This window comes from Diaphorina citri, unplaced genomic scaffold (assembly GCF_000475195.1).
Source record: "Diaphorina citri unplaced genomic scaffold, Diaci psyllid genome assembly version 1.1 scaffold294, whole genome shotgun sequence".
In the NCBI taxonomy this organism is placed as follows: domain Eukaryota; kingdom Metazoa; phylum Arthropoda; class Insecta; order Hemiptera; family Psyllidae; genus Diaphorina; species Diaphorina citri.
The window spans coordinates 189,278-210,675 of NW_007377730.1; the positions used below are offsets into that span (position 1 = coordinate 189,278).

The 21,398-nt window shown below is 37.2% G+C and overlaps 1 protein-coding gene and 1 long non-coding RNA gene across 2 annotated transcripts in view; both read right to left on the bottom strand.

Annotated features, from left to right (window-relative positions):
- Positions 1–21,398, bottom strand: part of LOC103507172 (protein GDAP2 homolog) — a 63,097-nt gene that overhangs the window by 24,208 nt on the left and 17,491 nt on the right. Inside the window, exons 4-8 of the mRNA XM_026822105.1 lie at positions 15,698–15,713; positions 15,439–15,571; positions 14,979–15,088; positions 13,711–13,962; positions 1,983–2,145 (exon numbers count right to left, since the gene is read on the bottom strand). Coding sequence (XP_026677906.1) covers positions 1,983–2,145; positions 13,711–13,962; positions 14,979–15,088; positions 15,439–15,571; positions 15,698–15,713 — 674 coding nt within the window. The remainder of the gene's footprint in view (positions 1–1,982; positions 2,146–13,710; positions 13,963–14,978; positions 15,089–15,438; positions 15,572–15,697; positions 15,714–21,398) is intronic.
- On the bottom strand, positions 2,593–10,166 carry LOC113466577. Its single transcript, XR_003390936.1, has 3 exons — positions 9,896–10,166; positions 9,223–9,662; positions 2,593–2,683 (listed from the first exon to the last, which is right to left on the bottom strand). It is a non-coding gene; the product is annotated as an uncharacterized LOC113466577 (long non-coding RNA).

A 21,398-nucleotide genomic window follows, 5' to 3' on the forward strand; every position in this document is an offset into this window, starting at 1 on the left:
TCTACCTCCTACTTAAACTAAAAGCCTCGCCACGCCAATTAGGTTTCCCAATGGAATCTTACACTTAAAAGTGACTTTAATATTCTTAAACTCGAAGAAGAACAAATAAAATACATAAAACAAATAAAGTATGGGGAAAATTTTGGAATAGCTTTCAATATTTTTACCAATACATACTAATAAGTAGGTATTTTAAGTTGAAATGTGTTTGAAGTATTTCCACTTGATTTGATAATCTTGATTTTAAAATTTTGGACTACTGGGGGAAATCAGATACTTGAAGTTTGAACTTACTCGTGGATCTTTTGAAATATTCACTTTTCTTAAACATGGTCGGATCCAAAACTTTCATAACAGGCACAGATAACGAAATCTTGTAAACAAATCGGTAAGCTGAGTAGTGACTAAGTAGGTAACTGAACGAACCACCAAAGAAACAAACGAACGAATGAGAGAAAGAACGAACAAACGAAGTGATAACTCTAATAACTCTCAAGTAGTTTGGTTACTACATTTAGTCCAACTTTCATTCAAACGCCTAACAGGGGTGGTTGAAGGGAACTCTAACAACGAAGGCCCGAAATCGAAGATAAGAGAAATCGTTCCGAGAACAAATCTCATCTGTTTACGATAAATTCTCTTTAGGGCGGGATTTGAACCCGCAACCTAGGACTTACAAGTTGACGTGCTACCCTCCAAGCTAACTAGGCCGACTGGGGTCACATTACGAGTATATTTCATATTGGAAAGTTTTCAAACACAGGAGACAAGAGTATGATGGAGTTACAATCCTCTTCCGTAGATAAATTCCTTTTTCCTTTATTCTCATTTCGTATTTTGCCTAAAAATAACTCCTTAATGAAAATAAATGAGTGGGAGGTGAACGAGAAAAAGAAGGAAGAGGGAAGGAGGGAGAAAGGGGAAAAGGAGAGGGGAGGGAGGAAGTAAGGAGAGAGAGGGAAGATGAAAGTTCATCAATGACGTCATATTGGAATGTCAACATGAAAGTTAATGACGTAGAAATACACATTTTGAATATCAACCTCATGAAATACCTACAGACATTCAGATATATTTTGATAACAATGACAGATCATGCAATGGAGTGTCATTGATAACTGAATAGGTCTTAGCATGACTATAGATAGCATGTCCTCGAGGTCAATGACCTAGATTGGTTCGATTCTCCCCCATGTAAGTTTTTTTTTAAGCTTTTTTATTTCCTTTATAGAGTTTTTTTGTGCTAAAAAATAAACTAAATTCCCTTTAGAGAGCATTTTTTATGCTAAAAATTAGGGATGCCTTTAGGTAAATGCGATGGAATATTTTTGCAAATAAATGAGCCAATGAGCTCATGGCAAATCGGACTTGCAGCTATTCCAAGTATGTAGTAGGTAGTCAAATCAAGGTCTTAATATCGATCCAATATGAAATGACAAATAGCGCCTGGAAACTTACAGTATAGACTGCCGTGCAGTACTCGCGTGATGAGCACAAAGATTGAAGTGTACTGAAGGCGTTTGCATAAAATACAAAATGGATTTGCCCACGGATTGCCAGTTACACGGCATGCAAGTAAAGACACGGATTTTGCCCATAAGGTTTTCGAGTCCTAAAATAGACCCCGAGAGAGCTTTCTTTCCTGACAGGTATAGGTACGGGATTATTACTAGGGCAGGAAGGGCCTTTGCTAATGTAATGCCCGTCACTTACGCTCAGACCGTCTGACAAACCACGTGAGTGGAGGGTATAAAGGTAGAAACACACGACTCTCACGTCACGTGACATCACGGGGAGTCATGTGACGTCATTAGATATATATGGTTCAAAATTCTCTCATTATATAGTAGGTCTGTGATTTCATTCACGATAGCTACAGCTACACTGATGTTACGTGAGGTACCGTCTCACATCTCACGTGAAGCGAGGGCAGTGTGTTTCCAACTCGAGACACTCCTACATACAGTATATTGCTGACTTACCGTTCTCTGTCGTGGACTTCGCGAGAGAAGTGCAGATCTATGGAAGGCAGGACAGGCCGTTCTCCGAGGAGCCGCTGCTGATCTAAATCCCCCTGCATCTGAGTGAATGAGGTGTCAGAAATGTCGATATGGGAGCCAAGGTCAAGAACTGCCGAGTCTTGGCCTGGAAATGGAGGAGATAAAAAACCACATTAGTGATTGAGTAGGTATGTTTACAAATGTAAGAGGTCTATTAGGTGATTCTTACAAGCCACATGAGTATGTTTACAAAATATGAACATAAGAGACATTATTAATCATATTAGGTTTTCCTTCGAAGCCACATTCATATTTTCAAATGCAAGAGGCAAGAGGTCTATAAGGTCATTATTCTAAAGTCTAAACCACAGGAGTATGGAATTATGGTCTTTGGAGGAACCTCCGTTGGAGAGAACTCTGAACTTTGAAATTAACAAAAACGGGGTTTGATCTCACGTGAAGCGAGGGCAGTGTGTTTCCAACTCGAGACACTCCTACATACAGTATATTGCTAACTTACCGTTCTCTGTCGTGGACTTCGCGAGAGAAGTGCAGATCTATGGAAGGCAGGACAGGCCGTTCTCCTAAGAGCCGCTGCTGATCCAAATCTCCCTGCATCTGAGTGAATGAAGTGTCAGAAATGTCGATATGAGAGCCAAGGTCAAGAACTGCCGAGTCTTGGCCTGGAAACGAAGGAGACAATAAACCACATTAGTAATTGAGTATGTTTACAAATGTAAGAGGTTTATTAGGTGATTCTTAAAAGCCACATGAGTATGTTTACAAAATATGAACATACGAGATATTATTAATCATATTAGGTTTTCCTTTGAAGCCACATTCATATTTTCAAATGCAAGAGGCAAGAGGTCTATAAGGTCATTATTCTAAAGTCTAAACCACAGGAGTATGGAATTACCTAGATACCGTTGTGCTATGATAAGGAAAAACTGTGTACCCTAGATTAATACTCAATTAATACTATTGCTTTAACCTACATATGACCATATTTCACTGCCTGGTGCAAGGATTACCTGCATAGCGCGTGTACGACTTACAAAAAAAGAGCTTTTCGGAGCTTCTAAAGGGCTCCGATGGGACACTAGATTCAAATCAGATTTCTGAATGTTTGAACAATAGATACCTAGAATAATCTTATTAGAACTTACAAAAAAGAGCCTTTCGGAGCTTCTAAAGGGCTCCGATGGGACACTAGATTCAAATCAGATTTCTGAATGTTTGAACAATAGATACCTAGAATAATCTTATATTATAAAATCAAGATTCAATTATAAATTCAGCGGCAGTATTGATATTCGAGGAATATCATTTAAGTGCACACAAAAGAGGAAATAAATAATGAAACACAAATTATTCTAAATACAAAGAATTCACTTCGGTTTTAAAGTAAAAAGTGCATCTTGACCTGCACAATTGAAACCATTATCACAACTACACCATTCTACAGCAAGTATCTGCACCGAGAATGGAAAACCCGTATCACGTGATGACCTAACCTGCTTGACCGGGGAACTTTAGAATATACAAATACAATTGAAACCATTATCACAACTACACCATTCTACAATCTACAGCAAGTATCTGCACCGAGAATGGAAAACCCGTATCACGTGATGACCTAACCTGCTTGACCGGGGAACTTTAGCATATACAAAAACTCCCAAGATTTGAATCCAAGCCAAGAACCAGAAGAATGGTTAAGGCACTCGCCTGGTAAACGAGATGGTTTCGAATCCCAGTCGAGGTATGAAATTTTATCTTCGTTTGATAATAAACTTAACTTGTTAGATGGTAGAGGATTGACCTTTATCAACTCCGTTGCATCTTCATCAAACTGTTCTATCGTTGAGGTCAAAGTTAGCCAATAATCCCAACCGAGGTATGAAATTTTATCTTCGTTTGATAATAAACCTAACTTGTTAGATGGTAGAGGATTGACCTTTATCAACTCCGTTGCATCTTCATCAAACTGTTCTATCGTTGAGGTCAAAGTTAGCCAACGCGTGTACGGAGCAAAACAGCATTATCTACAATCGAAGACATAGAAAAAACCCCAGTTCATATTGCTTTCTAACTTGCCTCTGGAGTACAACTTGAGAAAACCGATCACCAATTTATTTCTTTCACACATTTGCTCAATATAAACTTCATAATTCCAACTGTAATCTAGGACCACTGGCTGGGATCAGTGTAATCGGTTGACATTTGGATAGACCATACTTGGAGCGTCCACAGAACAAAATATTTTAAGCTAATCTATGTCAGCTAACCTAATGGATTCGCCTAAAATTTCTCTCGTTAGACAAAAATAAAGTCATGGTAAGAATAAGACACGAAGAAATCACAAGACATTCTCTTTTCTAAACTCACCAGACATCTGAGATGGGAATCTAAGTCTATAGCTTAAAACAAATCTAACGAAGATTCGTATAAGCTTAACCCAACATTTAGGGTTGTTTGCCCCTACACCTAAGCCTCAGAATGGGCTTTTCAAGTACGAAAAAATCTCAATTTGGATATTGAGTCTTTCGTCCTTCAGAGACTAGATTCACTCGAATTGGTCTGGACAGACACGAAAAAACATGTAGGTTTGGTTCAACTCAACCCATGAACGCAATGACACATGACTAGTATCACGCACGGATCAATACGAATCATGGTAAAGAGTTCACCAAATCACAATGTTGATCTTATACAACCTGAGACACGTGCCGATATTCAAAGGAAAGGGAGCAGAACTTATCACCAAAGCTGGAAATGTCAACTTGGTGTGATTTATAGCTGGGACCACAATCGGGTTTAAACTTGGTTTAAGACCATGACCTACAAATTCAGCTGATCTACCCGTAAAAGTCACACCATGATTAAGTAATAAATCAAACTTAAGCTCTATAAATAGTAAATTAATGTCCTTGGTACACTTCACCATACTTGGGGCGTCCACAGAACAAAATATTTTAAGCTAATCTATGTCAGCTAACCTAATGGATTCGCCTAATATTTCTCTCGTTAGACAAAAGTTACAGGCATCACGTACTTGTGTTTTGTGAGTCCTGCCACTAAAAATCCTATATTGTTCACTGGTTAGGGGTGTTCTGGAATTTTCAAGTCCTGTGTGGAATCCCTTTTATGATGTTCGATAGACAATATTACCTCTCCTTAATGTAGTACATTGAAGCATGTGTCACTGTTTTACCTGTGCTTAACTACAAGTTAGGATAGTTAGGTAATAAAGTCATGGTAAGAATAAGACACGAAGAAATCACAAGACATTCTCTTTTCTAGACTCACCAGACATCTGAGATGGAAATCAATGTCTGTAGCTCAAAACAAATCTAACGAAGATTCGTATAAGCTTAACCCAAAATTTAGGGTTGTTTGCCCCTACACCTAAGCCTCAGAATGGGCTTTTCAAGTAGGTACGAAAAAATCTAATGAAACCTTAGAAACTCATAATTCTCATCAATTTGAACATAAATTATGATTATCCAAAGTACATAGATACCTAATTAAGTATAATGAACTAATCAATTAGATGACTATAGTAGTAGTATAGTACACGCACTAATGAGTGAGTATTGTCAGCACAATGTATTGATTAGACTAATTAGAGCAGCTGTTCCTAACTCAAAGAACATTAGTGAGGGCTCCATATTGATGGCCAGGACCAAATATGAGTTTAAACTTAGAGTAAGTTTAACTATTGGATTAAGCAATCTTATATATATTTAACTTTTCCAACTTTTGTAATGTCAAAACCTTTGTTGTATTTATTATTGATGTTAATAAATGAGGCCTTTTTAAACTGTTGGCATGATGGGACTTTTTAGTCTTAGCCGACAGTATAAATAAGGTATTTTTAAAAAAAATGGCAATGCTTCGAATCAACCAATCAGATTGCTCCAATAGTTCAATTTAAATTCAGGTTTAAAGATCTTAGGAAGGTATTAAATCCCCATAAGCTTTTGGTAACTGCTGAAACAGCAAGGAATACAGAATGAACTACAGAAACTTGGGCAGTCATGTAAGAAAAGGTGGGATATGATTCATACTAATCACCACTTAGAATATAAAATACGCACTCAAGATACACGTATAATATGAAAGTAGAACTGTACAGAACACCTGGGTGTTATATTAGTTGATGAAGTTATATTAGTTGACGTTATATGAGTAGATGAAGTAATCCTAGATAACGTGTAGTTTATAGGTATCGTATTTTCAAGTAATTCTAGACGAAGTATCAAATGAAGCTGATAAAGCAGTCGAGTTGAATAGTTGATAACTATTTCACTGAACTGTAAAACTAAATTACTACTGGTTCACTGAACTCTAAAATTCAATTATACAAGGGCCCTCGCGGGGCCCCCGAATGCGCAGTAGGGCACTAAATCTAATGAGGAAATTTAGTTAGATTCAAGTTTTAATATTATGCGGAGGGATATTTTGAGGATGTAAGATGGCATTCAAATCTTCAGGTCTCAGGAAAAGCGGACAATGCACGCACTCTCGGGAACTCCAGAAGGACATGCTAAGTAACCATGAGACCAGAACAAAGATTATTAAAACTAATAATAGAACTTACTTTGTCGTCTTCTTCAACCATTAGTGTCGGGGTTAACAAAGAATTTCCCGATGTTTCCCCCAAGAGGTTTGATGGAGGGGACTGGAACAACGGAGGTCTTATCGTCCCAAAATTGAAGAGAGAAGGAGGATAGGAAAAAGGCAGCCGTTCCGAGAACGAACTTTATCCGTAGAGGAGTTCAGGATATATTTCGCCCCAGGCGGGAATCGAACTCGCGACCTTGCGCTTACTTGTGCCAACAATTTATTCAATACGAACCTAAAAACACGAGAAAATTCTTGACATATTACTGAATTTTTGAGTTCAACACAGGGTGATACTGATTGTGATTGCGCTATGTCATCACTAAATGCCCTTCACTGACAACTGAAATTGGTGCAGCATCAGGGGGAAGAAAAGGAAGTGGAAGAAAAAGAGCAGGTATAAAACATGACCTAATACAAATTCTAAAACAATAACTAGCTGATCTACTCGTAAAAGTCACACCATGATTAAGTAATAAATCAAACTTAAGCTCTATAAATAGTAAATTAATGTCCTTGGTACACTTCACCATACTTGGAGCGTCCACAGAACAAAATATTTTAAGCTAATCTATGTCAGCTAACCTAATGGATTCGCCTAATATTTCTCTCGTTAGACAAAAATAAAGTCATGGTAAGAATAAGACACGAAGAAATCACAAGACATTCTCTTTTCTAGACTCACCAGACATCTGAGATGGGAATCAAAGTCTATAGCTCAAAACAAATCTAACGAAGATTCGTATAAGCTTAACCCAAAATTTAGGGTTGTTTGCCCCTACACCTAAGCCTCAGAATGGGCTTTTCAAGTAGGTACGAAAAAATCTAATGAAACCTTAGAAACTCATAATTCTCATCAATTTGAACATAAATTATGATTATCCAAAGTACATAGATACCTAATTAAGTATAATGAACTAATCAATTAGATGACTATAGTAGTAGTATAGTACACGCACTAATGAGTGAGTATTGTCAGCACAATGTATTGATTAGACTAATTAGAGCAGCTGTTCCTAACTCGAGGCACATTAGTGAGGGCTCCATATTGATGGCCAGGACCAGAATATGAGTTTAAACTTAAAGTAAGTTTAACTATTGGATTAAGCAATCTAATTGGCAATGTTTCGAATCAACCAATCAGATTGCTCCAATAGTTCAATTTAAATTCAGGTTTTAAGATCTTAGGAAAGTATTAAGTCCCCATAAGCTTTTGGGAACTGCTGAAACAGCAAGGAATACAAAATGAACTACAGAAACTTGGGCAGTCATGTAAGAAAAGGTGGGATATGATTCATACTAATCACCACTTAGAATATAAAATACGCACTCTTCGCAATAATATCTCTGGTGCAATGGACAATAATGGACATTGAACAATAACTTTCAAGGAAAAGAATTTCTGTACAATACTTGGGACGTCTTGTCCAAAAGGAGACTGAAGGATTCTATCTAAGTATACCTACATCAATGCTTGAAGACCACACTTACGGTACAGAGATTACTCTCGTTATGCAATAAAGAGTCTTGATTGTCTAGAAATTGCTATAATATGAAAGTAGAACTGTACAGAACACCTGGGTGTTATATTAGTTGATGAAGTTATATTAGTTGACGTTATATGAGTAGATGAAGTAATCCTAGATAACGTGTAGTTTATAGGTATCGTATTTTCAAGTAATTCTAGACGAAGTATCAAATGAAGCTGATAAAGCAGTCGAGTTGAATAGTTGATAACTATTTCACTGAACTGTAAAACTAAATTACTACTGGTTCACTGAACTCTAAAATTCAATTATACAAGGGCCCTCGCGGGGCCCCCGAATGCGCAGTAGGGCACTAAATCTAATGAGGAAATTTAGTTAGATTCAAGTTTTAATATTATGCGGAGGGATATTTTGAGGATGTAAGATGGCATTCAAATCTTCAGGTCTCAGGAAAAGCGGACAATGCACGCACTCTCGGGAACTCCAGAAGGACATGCTAAGTAACCATGAGACCAGAACAAAGATTATTAAAACTAATAATAGAACTTACTTTGTCGTCTTCTTCAACCATTAGTGTCGGGGTTAACAAAGAATTTCCCGATGTTTCCCCCAAGAGGTTTGATGGAGGGGACTGGAACAACGGAGGTCTTATCGTCCCAAAATTGAAGAGAGAAGGAGGATAGGAAAAAGGCAGCCGTTCCGAGAACGAACTTTATCCGTAGAGGAGTTCAGGATATATTTCGCCCCAGGCGGGAATCGAACTCGCGACCTTGCGCTTACAAGCCAGTGCTAACTGCTGGCTACCACTGGATTCTGTTTTTTGTTAGTGCTCTGGCTTCTATCAGGGATATACTGGAATAAATATGGGGGAATAAAATATTGTAATAAAAAAAAGTATTGTTACATGAAACAGAACATTGTTTACTAACCTTGATACGTCGAGTGCAATGTTTACACAGAAATATCGTCAACTGATATGCACACCCGGAATGAAAACGACTATGAAAACTCTATGGTACACAGAAAACACTTTTAAATATGGGGGAATAAAATATTGTAATAAAAAAAAAAGTATTGTTACATGAAACAGAACATTGTTTACTAACCTTGATACGTCGAGAGCAATGTTTACACAGAAATATCGTCAACTGATATGCACACCCGGAATGAAAACGACTATGAAAACTCTATGGTACACAGAAAACACTTGTGACAAAAACTAGTATCTCACGTGACTAGATATCTATTGACACCAAACGACTGTCAACACGCTAGCTCATGTGACGATCTTATTGGATACCTTCAAAAATGATCACTTTAGAATAGAATACCTCATTTATACTGCTAGGATGAGACTGAAAAGTCCATTTATCCCCGCAGTCTGAATAAGTCTTAGGTATACCTATATTTATATTTGATAGGAAGGTAAGTTTACAGTAAACATAATATCACGTTTAAACTTTATAGGTACAAAACTTCATGAGCGTATTTTGAGGTACTTATTTGTATGAACTTATTTATGAACGTATTTGCACACTGGACCAAACTTTGCCAAAAAAAAAAGAAAAGAAAAGAAAGATTTGTAATAATTCAATAATTAATTAAAATTGATGAACTGAGCATTACTCGTGTATGTGGGTAATATTAATTAATTTTATTTTATTAATTTACTCTTTAACGTGCTCACCACAAAAAATCCAATTAATTACCTACTTTCATTGATCTCGATGAAAATTTAAAACCAAGAAAAGAACAAACACACAAGTGAAAAATAAATACCTCAAGAACTCATTTTCAATGGCAAAGGAATGTAAAAACTCCAAAGGTATGTGTTATATGGATGGAAAACTCAATGAGTCTATCGACAAATAAAGCGTACACAAAATACAACACGAAAACAAAAGAAAACCCGAAAGGAAGACAGTCTGAAGAACGATGGCAGCTGACACACTACGGCCACAGACCAACCATAAACTAATCAGACATCAAATATTCAATAAGCATATACCCAGTACCACGCTCTGGAGCTGAAAATTAAAGGAAGTAAATAGTGGACTTGATTGGTGCGATCGCACATTGCTTGACTGGATCTTTGGTGTCTACTTGACCATGTAGAGTTTGATACTGTTATACTGTTTGTTTACATTATTATTTATTGAACTTTTTTGTTTACATTAATATCTATTTCTTTACTATCAATTTCAAGTTTTCCAGTTTTCTCTGTCTCTGTTGAGTTGTACCTGGACTTGTACAAATATACATACAGCCAAGATTCAGTCCCTCAAGATCTTTCTCTTGTTAGGACAGTGGTCAGTGGTCTATTTCATGAGAGACTCCGCACTTTATATTCCGAGAGCAGAAAAGTGTTGACCAATATTATAGTAGGTACTACGTTTTCTCGGTTTTCTCCGGGCAGAGTAAAAAGTTAGGAGTGAGGGGGAGAAGGGTCATTCGTGGAATAGGGTTCAGGACACTCAACGATCTAATCCCGTGAGAGTACGGATATCCATACCATGAAACTAGTACGGAAAAACATTTGAAGTAGAATAGTGCGGAAATCCATACGAATCGTGCTAGTACGGAAAAACATTTGAAGTAGAATAGTGCGGAAATCCATACGAATCGTGCTAGTACGGAAAAACATTTGAAGTAGAATAGTGCGGAAATCCATACGAATCGTGCTAGTACGGAAAAACATTTGAAGTAGAATAGTGCGGAAATCCATACGAATCGTGCTAGTACGGAAAAACATTTGAAGTAGAATAGTGCGGAAATCCATACGAATCGTGCTAGTACGGAAAAACATTTGAAGTAGAATAGTGCGGAAATCCATACATCTGACTAGTAGGGATATTCATCCGCGACCCGTGGCAGTACGGAATTTCTCCAATTCTCTAGTACCGAAATACTCAACAGTCTAGATATCGTCACTTCACTTCTTTTTCTCCCTACACTGTTGACAGAGTTTCACAAAAGCTTGGCAGCGGATGTGGTGGCACCATTACGTCCAAACTAGTCGAGTCCAAAGAAAATTTTTGTATGACAACTAAAGAAAAAGTCAAATAATAAAATACGGCTAAGGTTACCGAGATAACGAGTCTTCGATAATGTACCGACCGATAGCACAACTTTAAGTACATTAATCCGACTGAAGGATTGTTCTTATTCTAGTCAACGAGTTGTACGAGAAATAGAAAAGGGGGAAGACAGGGAAAGAGACAGATAGAAAGGGAAAAAAAGGGGGGGCATGAATGAGGAAGGAAGGAAGGAAGGAAGGAAAGCAGAGGAAGACATAGAGAGAGAGAAGAGTACATGAAATGACGTCGGTATTTCAATAGCGAAATGTTTTGCTATTTTTGGAATTGTCGTGATTGTACTGCCATGTATTGTGACAATGGAGGAGTTGCAATTGGGAAAATATTATTAATGAAAGGTCGATTCCTACGTAAAAAGTTGTGAAAAATCCAAATCTGAGGTCAAAACTCCGAAAAAGTTTCAAAAGGTCGAAAATTCAATTTTTAATTGCCCTTCTAATAGAAAAATTCAAAGAGTTGTGACGTCAGATTTCACGTCAAAATGCGCAGAAACGCTTGCGCAGTGCGCACAAACAAACGAAGCGGGAGTCATGAATTATGACGTCATCGCCTACAGGCGCGTATGCCGTGACGTCAAACTTCACGATTTACTTACGATTTTAAAATTGACTAAAAGTGGATTTTCCATGTTATCAACAAACACAATAATAAGACCATTAATAATAAATTTTAGATCACTCTTTGTTTTAAAATTAAATCTTTCCAATAACACATTGAAAATAAAATGTGGACTAATTTAATTAAAAGAACTCGTATAGAAATTAAAAAAGACTGAGAAAATAAATTAATTCAGTATTTAATTGATATTGTTATGGATCTGTTTACATTTAAAACAACGATGTCGTTCTTCTTGAAATGCTGAAAGCTCTCTGATGGTTATTTTAACTTCGTATCTTCTAATGCTAAAAGTTGACAAAAGTACTGTAGGTGATACTAATATTGTAGGAGTATCATATTAAATAATATAAATGTAAAAAAAATAATCAAGTAAATAAATAAATGTAGGAGAATCATGGAAAAAAATAAATACAGCATAAAACTAGTCCACTTACTTGGCAAATTACCAAGAAGCCCTTTTATCAATCAAAAACAGTTGGCAATCTCATTTAAGTGCCTACCTACTTCATATTTAATCAACTTTAGACGCAAAGTTTTAGCGCTAGCATAATTATACACATTTTAAGTATAACATGTGGTGCAGATCCCATCAATTAGCAACTAACGTTAGCCTTAGTAGTAAAAGTCTTGTCAGGTGTCAGAGAATGACTTTGTTTAATATGCTGATAGCAAACCGATTGACGTCAATGGGGCTGGTCCAATTGTGTACGGCAGTAAGTGCAATTAAGTCACCAAGTTATAATTTACTAAGATCTTCTGGAATTGTGTTTATTTGTTATTAATATTTATTTAATATGTCTATTTCCACATTTTCTACTGTTGGCGAAGACTAAAAATCTGGTGTGAACATCACACGACTTTCCTTATACTATTGAATGATGCTTATTTGAGTGTTCTTTTACCCTAACTTTTACAATATAGAATTGTGTTTATTTGTTATTAATTTTTATTTAATATGCCTATTTCCACATTTTCTACTGTTGGCGAAGACTAAAAAGTTATACTATGCCAACAATTTATTCAATACGAACCTAAAAACACGAGAAAATTCTTGACATATTACTGAGTTTTTGAGTTCAACACAGGGTGATACTGATTGTGATTGCGCTATGTCATCACTAAATGCCCTTCACTGACAACTGAAATTGGTGCAGCTCAAAAAACGGTCGAAATCTGTCCAAAAGCGGTCAAAATACCGCCAAGCGCAGCAACCATCTCAACCAAACGTTTTGTGTTGCATCCTTGTCACATTTGAGAGGTATAAAAACATGACCTACAAATTCTAAAACAATAACTACCTGATCTACTCGTAAAAGTCACACCATGATTAAGTAATAAATCAAACTTAAGCTCTATAAATAGTAAATTAATGTCCTTGGTACACTTCACCATACTTGTGAGGGATGAAAAAAAGCAACTAGGTGCCTCCTATTAAATTGCTTATTATTTAAACTAGCTCTAATCTAATTGCTTATTATTTATCCTCTCGGTTGTTTAGCTTCAGTGATGTCGTTAATTCAACGTGCTATGTAACCTACTCCTAGAGAAAAAGGACTCTTTGGTTCTCTTCAAGCAGTTTTAAGAGGCAACTCAACGAAGCACTTATACTTATAATCATAAGCACTATGGTTATAATTAATAGTTACATATTTTTCATACATTGTTGAACATAATTATTTTAAATTGAATTTTCTGGTGGACATATCTCATGAATTGATGAGATATACCCACCTGCAATTAGGACAGATTTCAAATTTCAATTTTGAACCAATTGTGATCTGGAGGCAGATCCACACCAAACCAACATCATCCACCAGAACTGTCCGCGAACAATAATGATGGTGCTTAGTTAGGTTGCCTCTAATAATTATTATTACTCACGGTGTATCAAGTGTTGCGGATTGTCGATGATGCGGATTTGTCGCTCCGAATAGATCGGCTCCCCATCCGGGCCCCCCAGATTGCTCGGCAGTTGTACAAGGGCACAGCGCTCCTCTTCCTTAGACCGGGGGAAGTACAGAGGCATGAGCACTTCATAGATGGCAGCATCGCAGCTTTCAACAACCAGCACAATGCTCTCCAGACGAATCCGACCCGACACCTCTTGCTTCTCGAGAAACCGACGAATTGTTCCTGGAAATTGAGCCCCAAGTATAGAATTATAGAACTACATCAAATCAAATCATGACTTATTACTTGTGGCAAAGCAAATGCCGCGCCACAGACCACTGGTGCTGGGCGCTACTCAATTAGGGCAGCTACTCAACTGTCTTTACGAGGCCGAAAAAACTTCGAGAATCGAACTCGGGTCCCCCGTCAGCCTAGAATTATACTTACCCCCTCGGCCAAGGAGAGTTGATACCACCGGAGATCCTGCTTCGATTCAGGCGGGTTAAAAGTTTTTTGGGTTCTGTGCTTGGAGTTTGAGGTTCATTTGGTCTCGTAAAACAAGTGAGTAGCTGATTTAATTAATCGAGTAGAGATTTCGACTAACTTGGATATACACAATAAAAAGCCCAGTCCAAGACTTAGGTGTAGGGGCAAACAGCCCTAGAGGATGTGTTATACTTAATACGAATCTACTAACTTGGAGCAATATTCAGGCAGTTACTTACGTAGAGCAATATGCGCCCCCTCATCAGGTGGATAATTCTTGTGAATTGAATTGATCACACTGATCCCACAACCAGCACAATGCTCTCCAGACGAATCCGACCCGACACCTCTTGCTTTTCGAGAAACCGACGAATTGTTCCTGGAAAATTAAGCCAACGTGTATTAATAAATAATAGACTCTTGAGTGGAAGGTAACCACTAGGCGAGGTTAACGCTGGAGGCGTTCTCTACCACCTAACGCTAAGAGATCTATTATTATTTGGTCGAACTATCAAACAATCGAGGATAAACTTCCTTGCCTCGGCTGGTATTGAACACGCGCCCTTCTGTAAGCCTAGCCCCTCGGCCAAGGCGATTGGCCGAGGGGCTAGGCGATCGGTCAGGGCAATTGGAGTAGAGATTTAGTTACTTGGACAATGGACATACACAAAAAGCTAACACCGAGTTTTAGGTGTAGGGGCAAACAGCCCTAGAAGATGGGCTACGCTTATATGAATCAACTTACTTGGACCAATATTCAGGCAGTTACTTACGTAGAGCAATATGCGCCCCCTCATCAGGTGGATAATTCTTGTGAATTGAATTGATCACACTGATCCCTATGCTTTTCACTTTCAAGTCGAAACTCTTCATAAGAACATTTCTGAAATTATAAAGAATATTTTTGGTAGAATATTGAATTTAAAGAAGTGCAAAAACTTTCAAGAATTGAGGAGGGTGGGAGGGAATCTGGTGTGAACATTACACGATTTTCTGACATTTTCTATGCAGGTGGGGAAGAATGACTCCATTATAGAGGCCGTCATTCCTTCCTTTTCTTCTTCTTCATCTTTTCCTGTGTTCACGGGGTTGGGGTTTTTCAAAAGCCTCTCAATCGTCCCTAGGGAGATTAGGAGGACATTTAGTTTTGGCTACAATTATTACGAGTTTTACGAGATACTCCAATTTCAAAGTCTTAGAAAAAAAGATAAATCGAAAGCCATAAGATCTTACCTGTAACAAGAATGAAGAGTAATTTCAGCGGCAGTCTTATATTTGGTATTGTACTTAGGCCCAACTGTGTGGAGTATGTATTTGACAGGCAGATTGAATCCCTCTGTAATCTGGACATCCCCTGTCCGACATTCTGAAATTATTTCAATTTAGTTTTTAGGGGTTTTACGACAGGCTAAATGTCTTTTCCAATAAGATTAGCCAATTTGATTACCAACGTTCAGTAATGGACTTGGTACTAGAAGAAGAAGATACTTACCTTCGATCTCATCCCGATTATGTCAACTGATCTCTTGTATGCTAGGTAGTACAATAAACACTAAGCTAGAGAGGCTCCTTAACAGTATCATCATCACTAATTTCACTAGCTGTTATACGCTGAAGACCTAACCACCTAACTTTTCAGTGCTTGAAGCACATGGACTTGAACAAATTGATCAAGGGACATGCTCTACGGTTTAACATTTAACAAACAAAACATAAATAATAAGTAGGTAGCTGTGAAAGTCTTAAGAGTGATAAACACAGATGGTCTCTCTGAGATGAGAAAGCATACACCCTTCTTACCCTGGTTGCAATTGAACTAAATAAAAGAGAGTCATTTTACAAAAGTTGTTTCTGTAATTTTTGGTTTCACTATTGCACCCTACAGTGATCATAATCATGATCATCATGGAAAAACCAAAAAATTAGAAAAACTAGAAGACCCAAGAGGACACGGTTAGCTCAGTGGTAAAGCGCTTGTTGCCATGTGAAAGGTCCCGGGTTCGAATCCCACCACTGACAAAAAAAAATATACTCGTTTCAACAGGTTACTTTCTGGTGTTCTCGTGTTGACCCAGCACCTAATTGGGAAGTACTGTGTCTCTTATTGCCCATCTGATGATTCAGTCGAATGAAGTTTTTGCTAATTCGCTAATTGGCTTTCTCTACAGTAATGTTCTTGAGAAATAGAAAACTGAGAAAAGAGAAAAACATGAGAAAAGATTAGAAAAGCGAAAAACACTTCCACACTCCACAACTCCACAGCCTTCCAACTTCTTCGAGCAGCTGATATCTGATAAGGGATTTTGAAAAACACCTCAAAATGATAAGCGTGCTGCGCTCTGTCGGAATTTGACGGAACTATTTCAAATGTTTGTATTTCGTTTACGACAAGCTAAATGTCTTTTCACATTAACCTCACACAGCTTGGGTGGAGACGGGAAGTCAGCAGCACGTGATAGCCCATATAGTCAGCAACCAAACACTTCTTTGGAGTCCGAGATATCTAATCTAGTTTCTGTTTATAAGGGAACTGCGCTGCAATTCAAATACCAGCAGTGAATGGAGACAAGAGAAGACTGACCAAACTGCTTGTAAAGTTTCAAATAAATTACTTTTTCAATCTTAGTACAGAGATTGTGTGTGTTTTCAAGATTTTTATTCTTACTGGTATAATTACTAAGGATGCAGAACCCGAGAGAATGGTATCAAGAAACAAACACATCCCTATATCAAATAGTTCAAGATCCAATAAGATTAGCCAATTTGATTACCAACGTTCAGGTGTGGGTACTTACTTGTAATATAAGTTCATCAAAATATAAAGAATTTACATTAAAAATCATAATGATGAACGAATTTTCTCTCAATTTCATTATTCAATATACCAGGTGTCTACTTGACCATGTAGAGTTTGATACTGTTATACTGTTTGTTTACATTATTATTTATTGAACTTTTTTGTTTACATTAATATCTATTTCTTTACTATCAATTTCAAGTTTTCCAGTTTTCTCTGTCTCTGTTGAGTTGTACCTGGACTTGTACAAATATACATACAGCCAAGATTCAGTCCCTCAAGATCTTTCTCTTGTTAGGACAGTGGTCAGTGGTCTATTTCATGAGAGACTCCGCACTTTATATTCCGAGAGCAGAAAAATGTTGACCAATAGTACGACGTTTTCTCCGGGCAGAGTAAAAAGTTAGGAGTGAGGGGGAGAAGGGTCATTCGTGGAATAGGGTTCAGGACACAGTTGTTCCAGAAAACGGACTTGATTGGTGCGATCGCACATTGCTTGACTGGATCTTTGGTGTTTACTTGACCATGTAGAGTTTGATACTGTTTGTTTACATTATTATTTATTGAACTTTTTTGTTTACATTAATATCTATTTCTTTACTATCAATTTCAAGTTTTCCAGTTTCCTCTGTCTCTGTTGAGTTGTACCTGGACTTATACAAATATACATACAGCCAAGATTCAGTCCCTTAAGAGCTTCCTCTTGTTAGGCTAGTGGTCAGTGGTCTATTTCATGAGAGACTCCGCACTTTATATTCCGAGAGCAGAAAAATGTTGACCAATAGTACGAAGTTTTCTCCGGGCAGAGTAAAAAGTTAGGAGTGAGGGGGAGAAGGGTCATTCGTGGAATAGGGTTCAGGACACAGTTGTTCCAGAAAAGAGCATTCGATAACCATCGCAAAATGACTGACATTTTTTCCCCGAAGTATAATATTGCAGAGCCTATACTTACAATAGCTTCAATTATAAAGGGACATCATTAGGCAGAAAAGAACCATTTCGGATGGTTCTTTTCTGGTTAATACTGTCCAAAGGTAAAGCCTAGCAAACTTTCCATGTTTCCAAGCGAGGAAGCAAATACCAGATCGTATTTATGCTATGATATATCGCGTATCATAACCAAGAAGTGGAGGGAGATTTAACCTTGGTATCTAGCAAGTCAGACTGCCCTGGCTATCATGAACTGCAAAGTTCAGAGCGGGGGATCAACGATCTAATCCCGTGAGAGTACGGATATCCATACCATGAAACTAGTACGGAAAAACATTTGAAGTAGAATAGTGCGGAAATCCATACGAATCGTGCTAGTACGGAAAAACATTTGAAGTAGAATAGTGCGGAAATCCATACGAATCGTGCTAGTACGGAAAAACATTTGAAGTAGAATAGTGCGGAAATCCATACGAATCGTGCTAGTACGGAAAAACATTTGAAGTAGAATAGTGCGGAAATCCATACGAATCGTGCTAGTACGGAAAAACATTTGAAGTAGAATAGTGCGGAAATCCATACGAATCGTGCTAGTACGGAAAAACATTTGAAGTAGAATAGTGCGGAAATCCATACGAATCGTGCTAGTACGGAAAAACATTTGAAGTAGAATAGTGCGGAAATCCATACGAATCGTGCTAGTACGGAAAAACATTTGAAGCTGACTAGTACGGAAACACATACATCTGACTAAGGGGGAAGACAGGGAAAGAGACAGATAGAAAGGGAAAAAAAGGGGGGGCATGAATGAGGAAGGAAGGAAGGAAGGAAGGAAAGCAGAGGAAGACATAGAGAGAGAGAAGAGTACATGAAATGACGTCGGTATTTCAATAGCGAAATGTTTTGCTATTTTTGGAATTGTCGTGATTGTACTGCCATGTATTGTGACAATGGAGGAGTTGCAATTGGGAAAATATTATTAATGAAAGGTCGATTCCTACGTAAAAAGTTGTGAAAAATCCAAATCTGAGGTCAAAACTCCGAAAAAGTTTCAAAAGGTCGAAAATTCAATTTTTAATTGCCCTTCTAATAGAAAAATTCAAAGAGTTGTGACGTCAGATTTCACGTCAAAATGCGCAGAAACGCTTGCGCAGTGCGCACAAACAAACGAAGCGGGAGTCATGAATTATGACGTCATCGCCTACGGGAGCATATGTCGTGACGTCAAACTTTACGATTTATCGGTATTATTTAAATCGATTTATCTCGGTATCTAGAAGTCGTAGAAGAAAAAGAAAAAATCCGTTGGTCCTCATTTTTCCTGCTCTATGACTTTGAAACATCACCCAAGTAAGCGCAACTGATCTATTCTGTGATAGACAATATTACCTCTCCTTAATGTAGTACATTGAAGCATGTGTCACTGTTTTACCTGTGCTTAACTACAAGTTAGGATAGTTAGGTAGTTAGGTGAAAAACCTAAAATGAGGGATGAAAAAAAGCAACTAGGTGCCTCCTATTAAATTGCTTATTATTTGAACTAGCTCTAATCTCAATGCTTATTATTTATCCTCTCGGTTGTTTCAGTGATGTCGTTAATTCAACGTGCTATGTAACCTACTCCTAGAGAAAAAGGACTCTTTGGTTCTCTTCAAGCAGTTTTAAGAGGCAACCTAACGAAGCACTTATACTTATAATCATAAGCACTATGGTTATAATTAATAGTTACATATTTTTCATACATTATTGAACATAATTATTTTAAATTGAATTTACTGGTGGACATATCTCATGAATTGATGAGATATACCCACCTGCAATTAGGACAGATTTTAAATTTCAATTTTGAACCAATTGTGATCTGAAGGCAGATCCACACCAAACCAACATCATCCACCAGAACTGTCCGCGAACAATAATGATGGTGCTTAGTTAGGTTGCCTCTAATAATTAAGTCCGTCCTTCCTTTATTATTACAATAGTAATAAAAAGGTATAAGGGACGGACTATTGTATTCGCTTCGCCCCAGGCAGGAATCGAACTCGCGACCTGGCACTTACAAGTCAGTGCTAACTTCCTAGCTAACTGCTGGCTACCACTGGATTCTGTTTTTTGTTAGTGTTCTGGCTTCTATCAGGGATATACTGGAATAAAAATGGGGGAATAAAATATTGTAATAAAAAAAGTATTGTTACATGAAACAGAACATTGTTTACTAACCTTGATACGTCGAGTGCAATGTTTACACAGAAATATCGCCAACTGATATGCACACCCGGAATGAAAACAACTATGAAAACTCTATGGTACACAGAAACACTTGTGACAAAAACTAGTATCTCACGTGATCTATTGACACCAAACGACTGTCAACACGCTAGCACATGTGACGATCTTATTGGATACATTCAAAAATGATCACTTTAGAATAGAATACCTCATTTATACTGCTAGGATGAGACTGAAAAGTCCATTTATCCCCGCATTCTAAATAAGTCTTAGGTATACCTATATTTATATTTGATAGGAAGGTAAATTTACAGTAAACATATCACGTTTAAACTTTATAGGTGCAAAACTTCATGAGCGTATTTTGAGGTACTTATTTGTATGAACTTATTTATGAACGTATTTGCACACTGGACCGAACTTTGCAAAAGAAAGAAAAAAAAAGATTTGTAATAATTCAATTAATTAATTAAAATTGATGAACGAAAACACTTGTGACAAAAACTAGTATCTCACGTGACTAGATATCTATTGACACCAAACGACTGTCAACACGCTAGCTCATGTGACGATCTTATTGGATACCTTCAAAAATGATCACTTTAGAATAGAATACCTCATTTATACTGCTAGGATGAGACTGAAAAGTCCATTTATCCCCGCAGTCTGAATAAGTCTTAGGTATACCTATATTTATATTTGATAGGAAGGTAAGTTTACAGTAAACATAATATCACGTTTAAACTTTATAGGTACAAAACTTCATGAGCGTATTTTGAGGTACTTATTTGTATGAACTTATTTATGAACGTATTTGCACACTGGACCAAACTTTGCCAAAAAAAAAAGAAAAGAAAAGAAAGATTTGTAATAATTCAATAATTAATTAAAATTGATGAACTGAGCATTACTCGTGTATGTGGGTAATATTAATTAATTTTATTTTATTAATTTACTCTTTAACGTGCTCACCACAAAAAATCCAATTAATTACCTACTTTCATTGATCTCGATGAAAATTTAAAACCAAGAAAAGAACAAACACACAAGTGAAAAATAAATACCTCAAGAACTCATTTTCAATGGCAAAGGAATGTAAAAACTCCAAAGGTATGTGTTATATGGATGGAAAACTCAATGAGTCTATCGACAAATAAAGCGTACACAAAATACAACACGAAAACAAAGTTCAGTCGAATGAAGTTTTTGCTAATTGGCTTTCTCTACAGTAATGTTC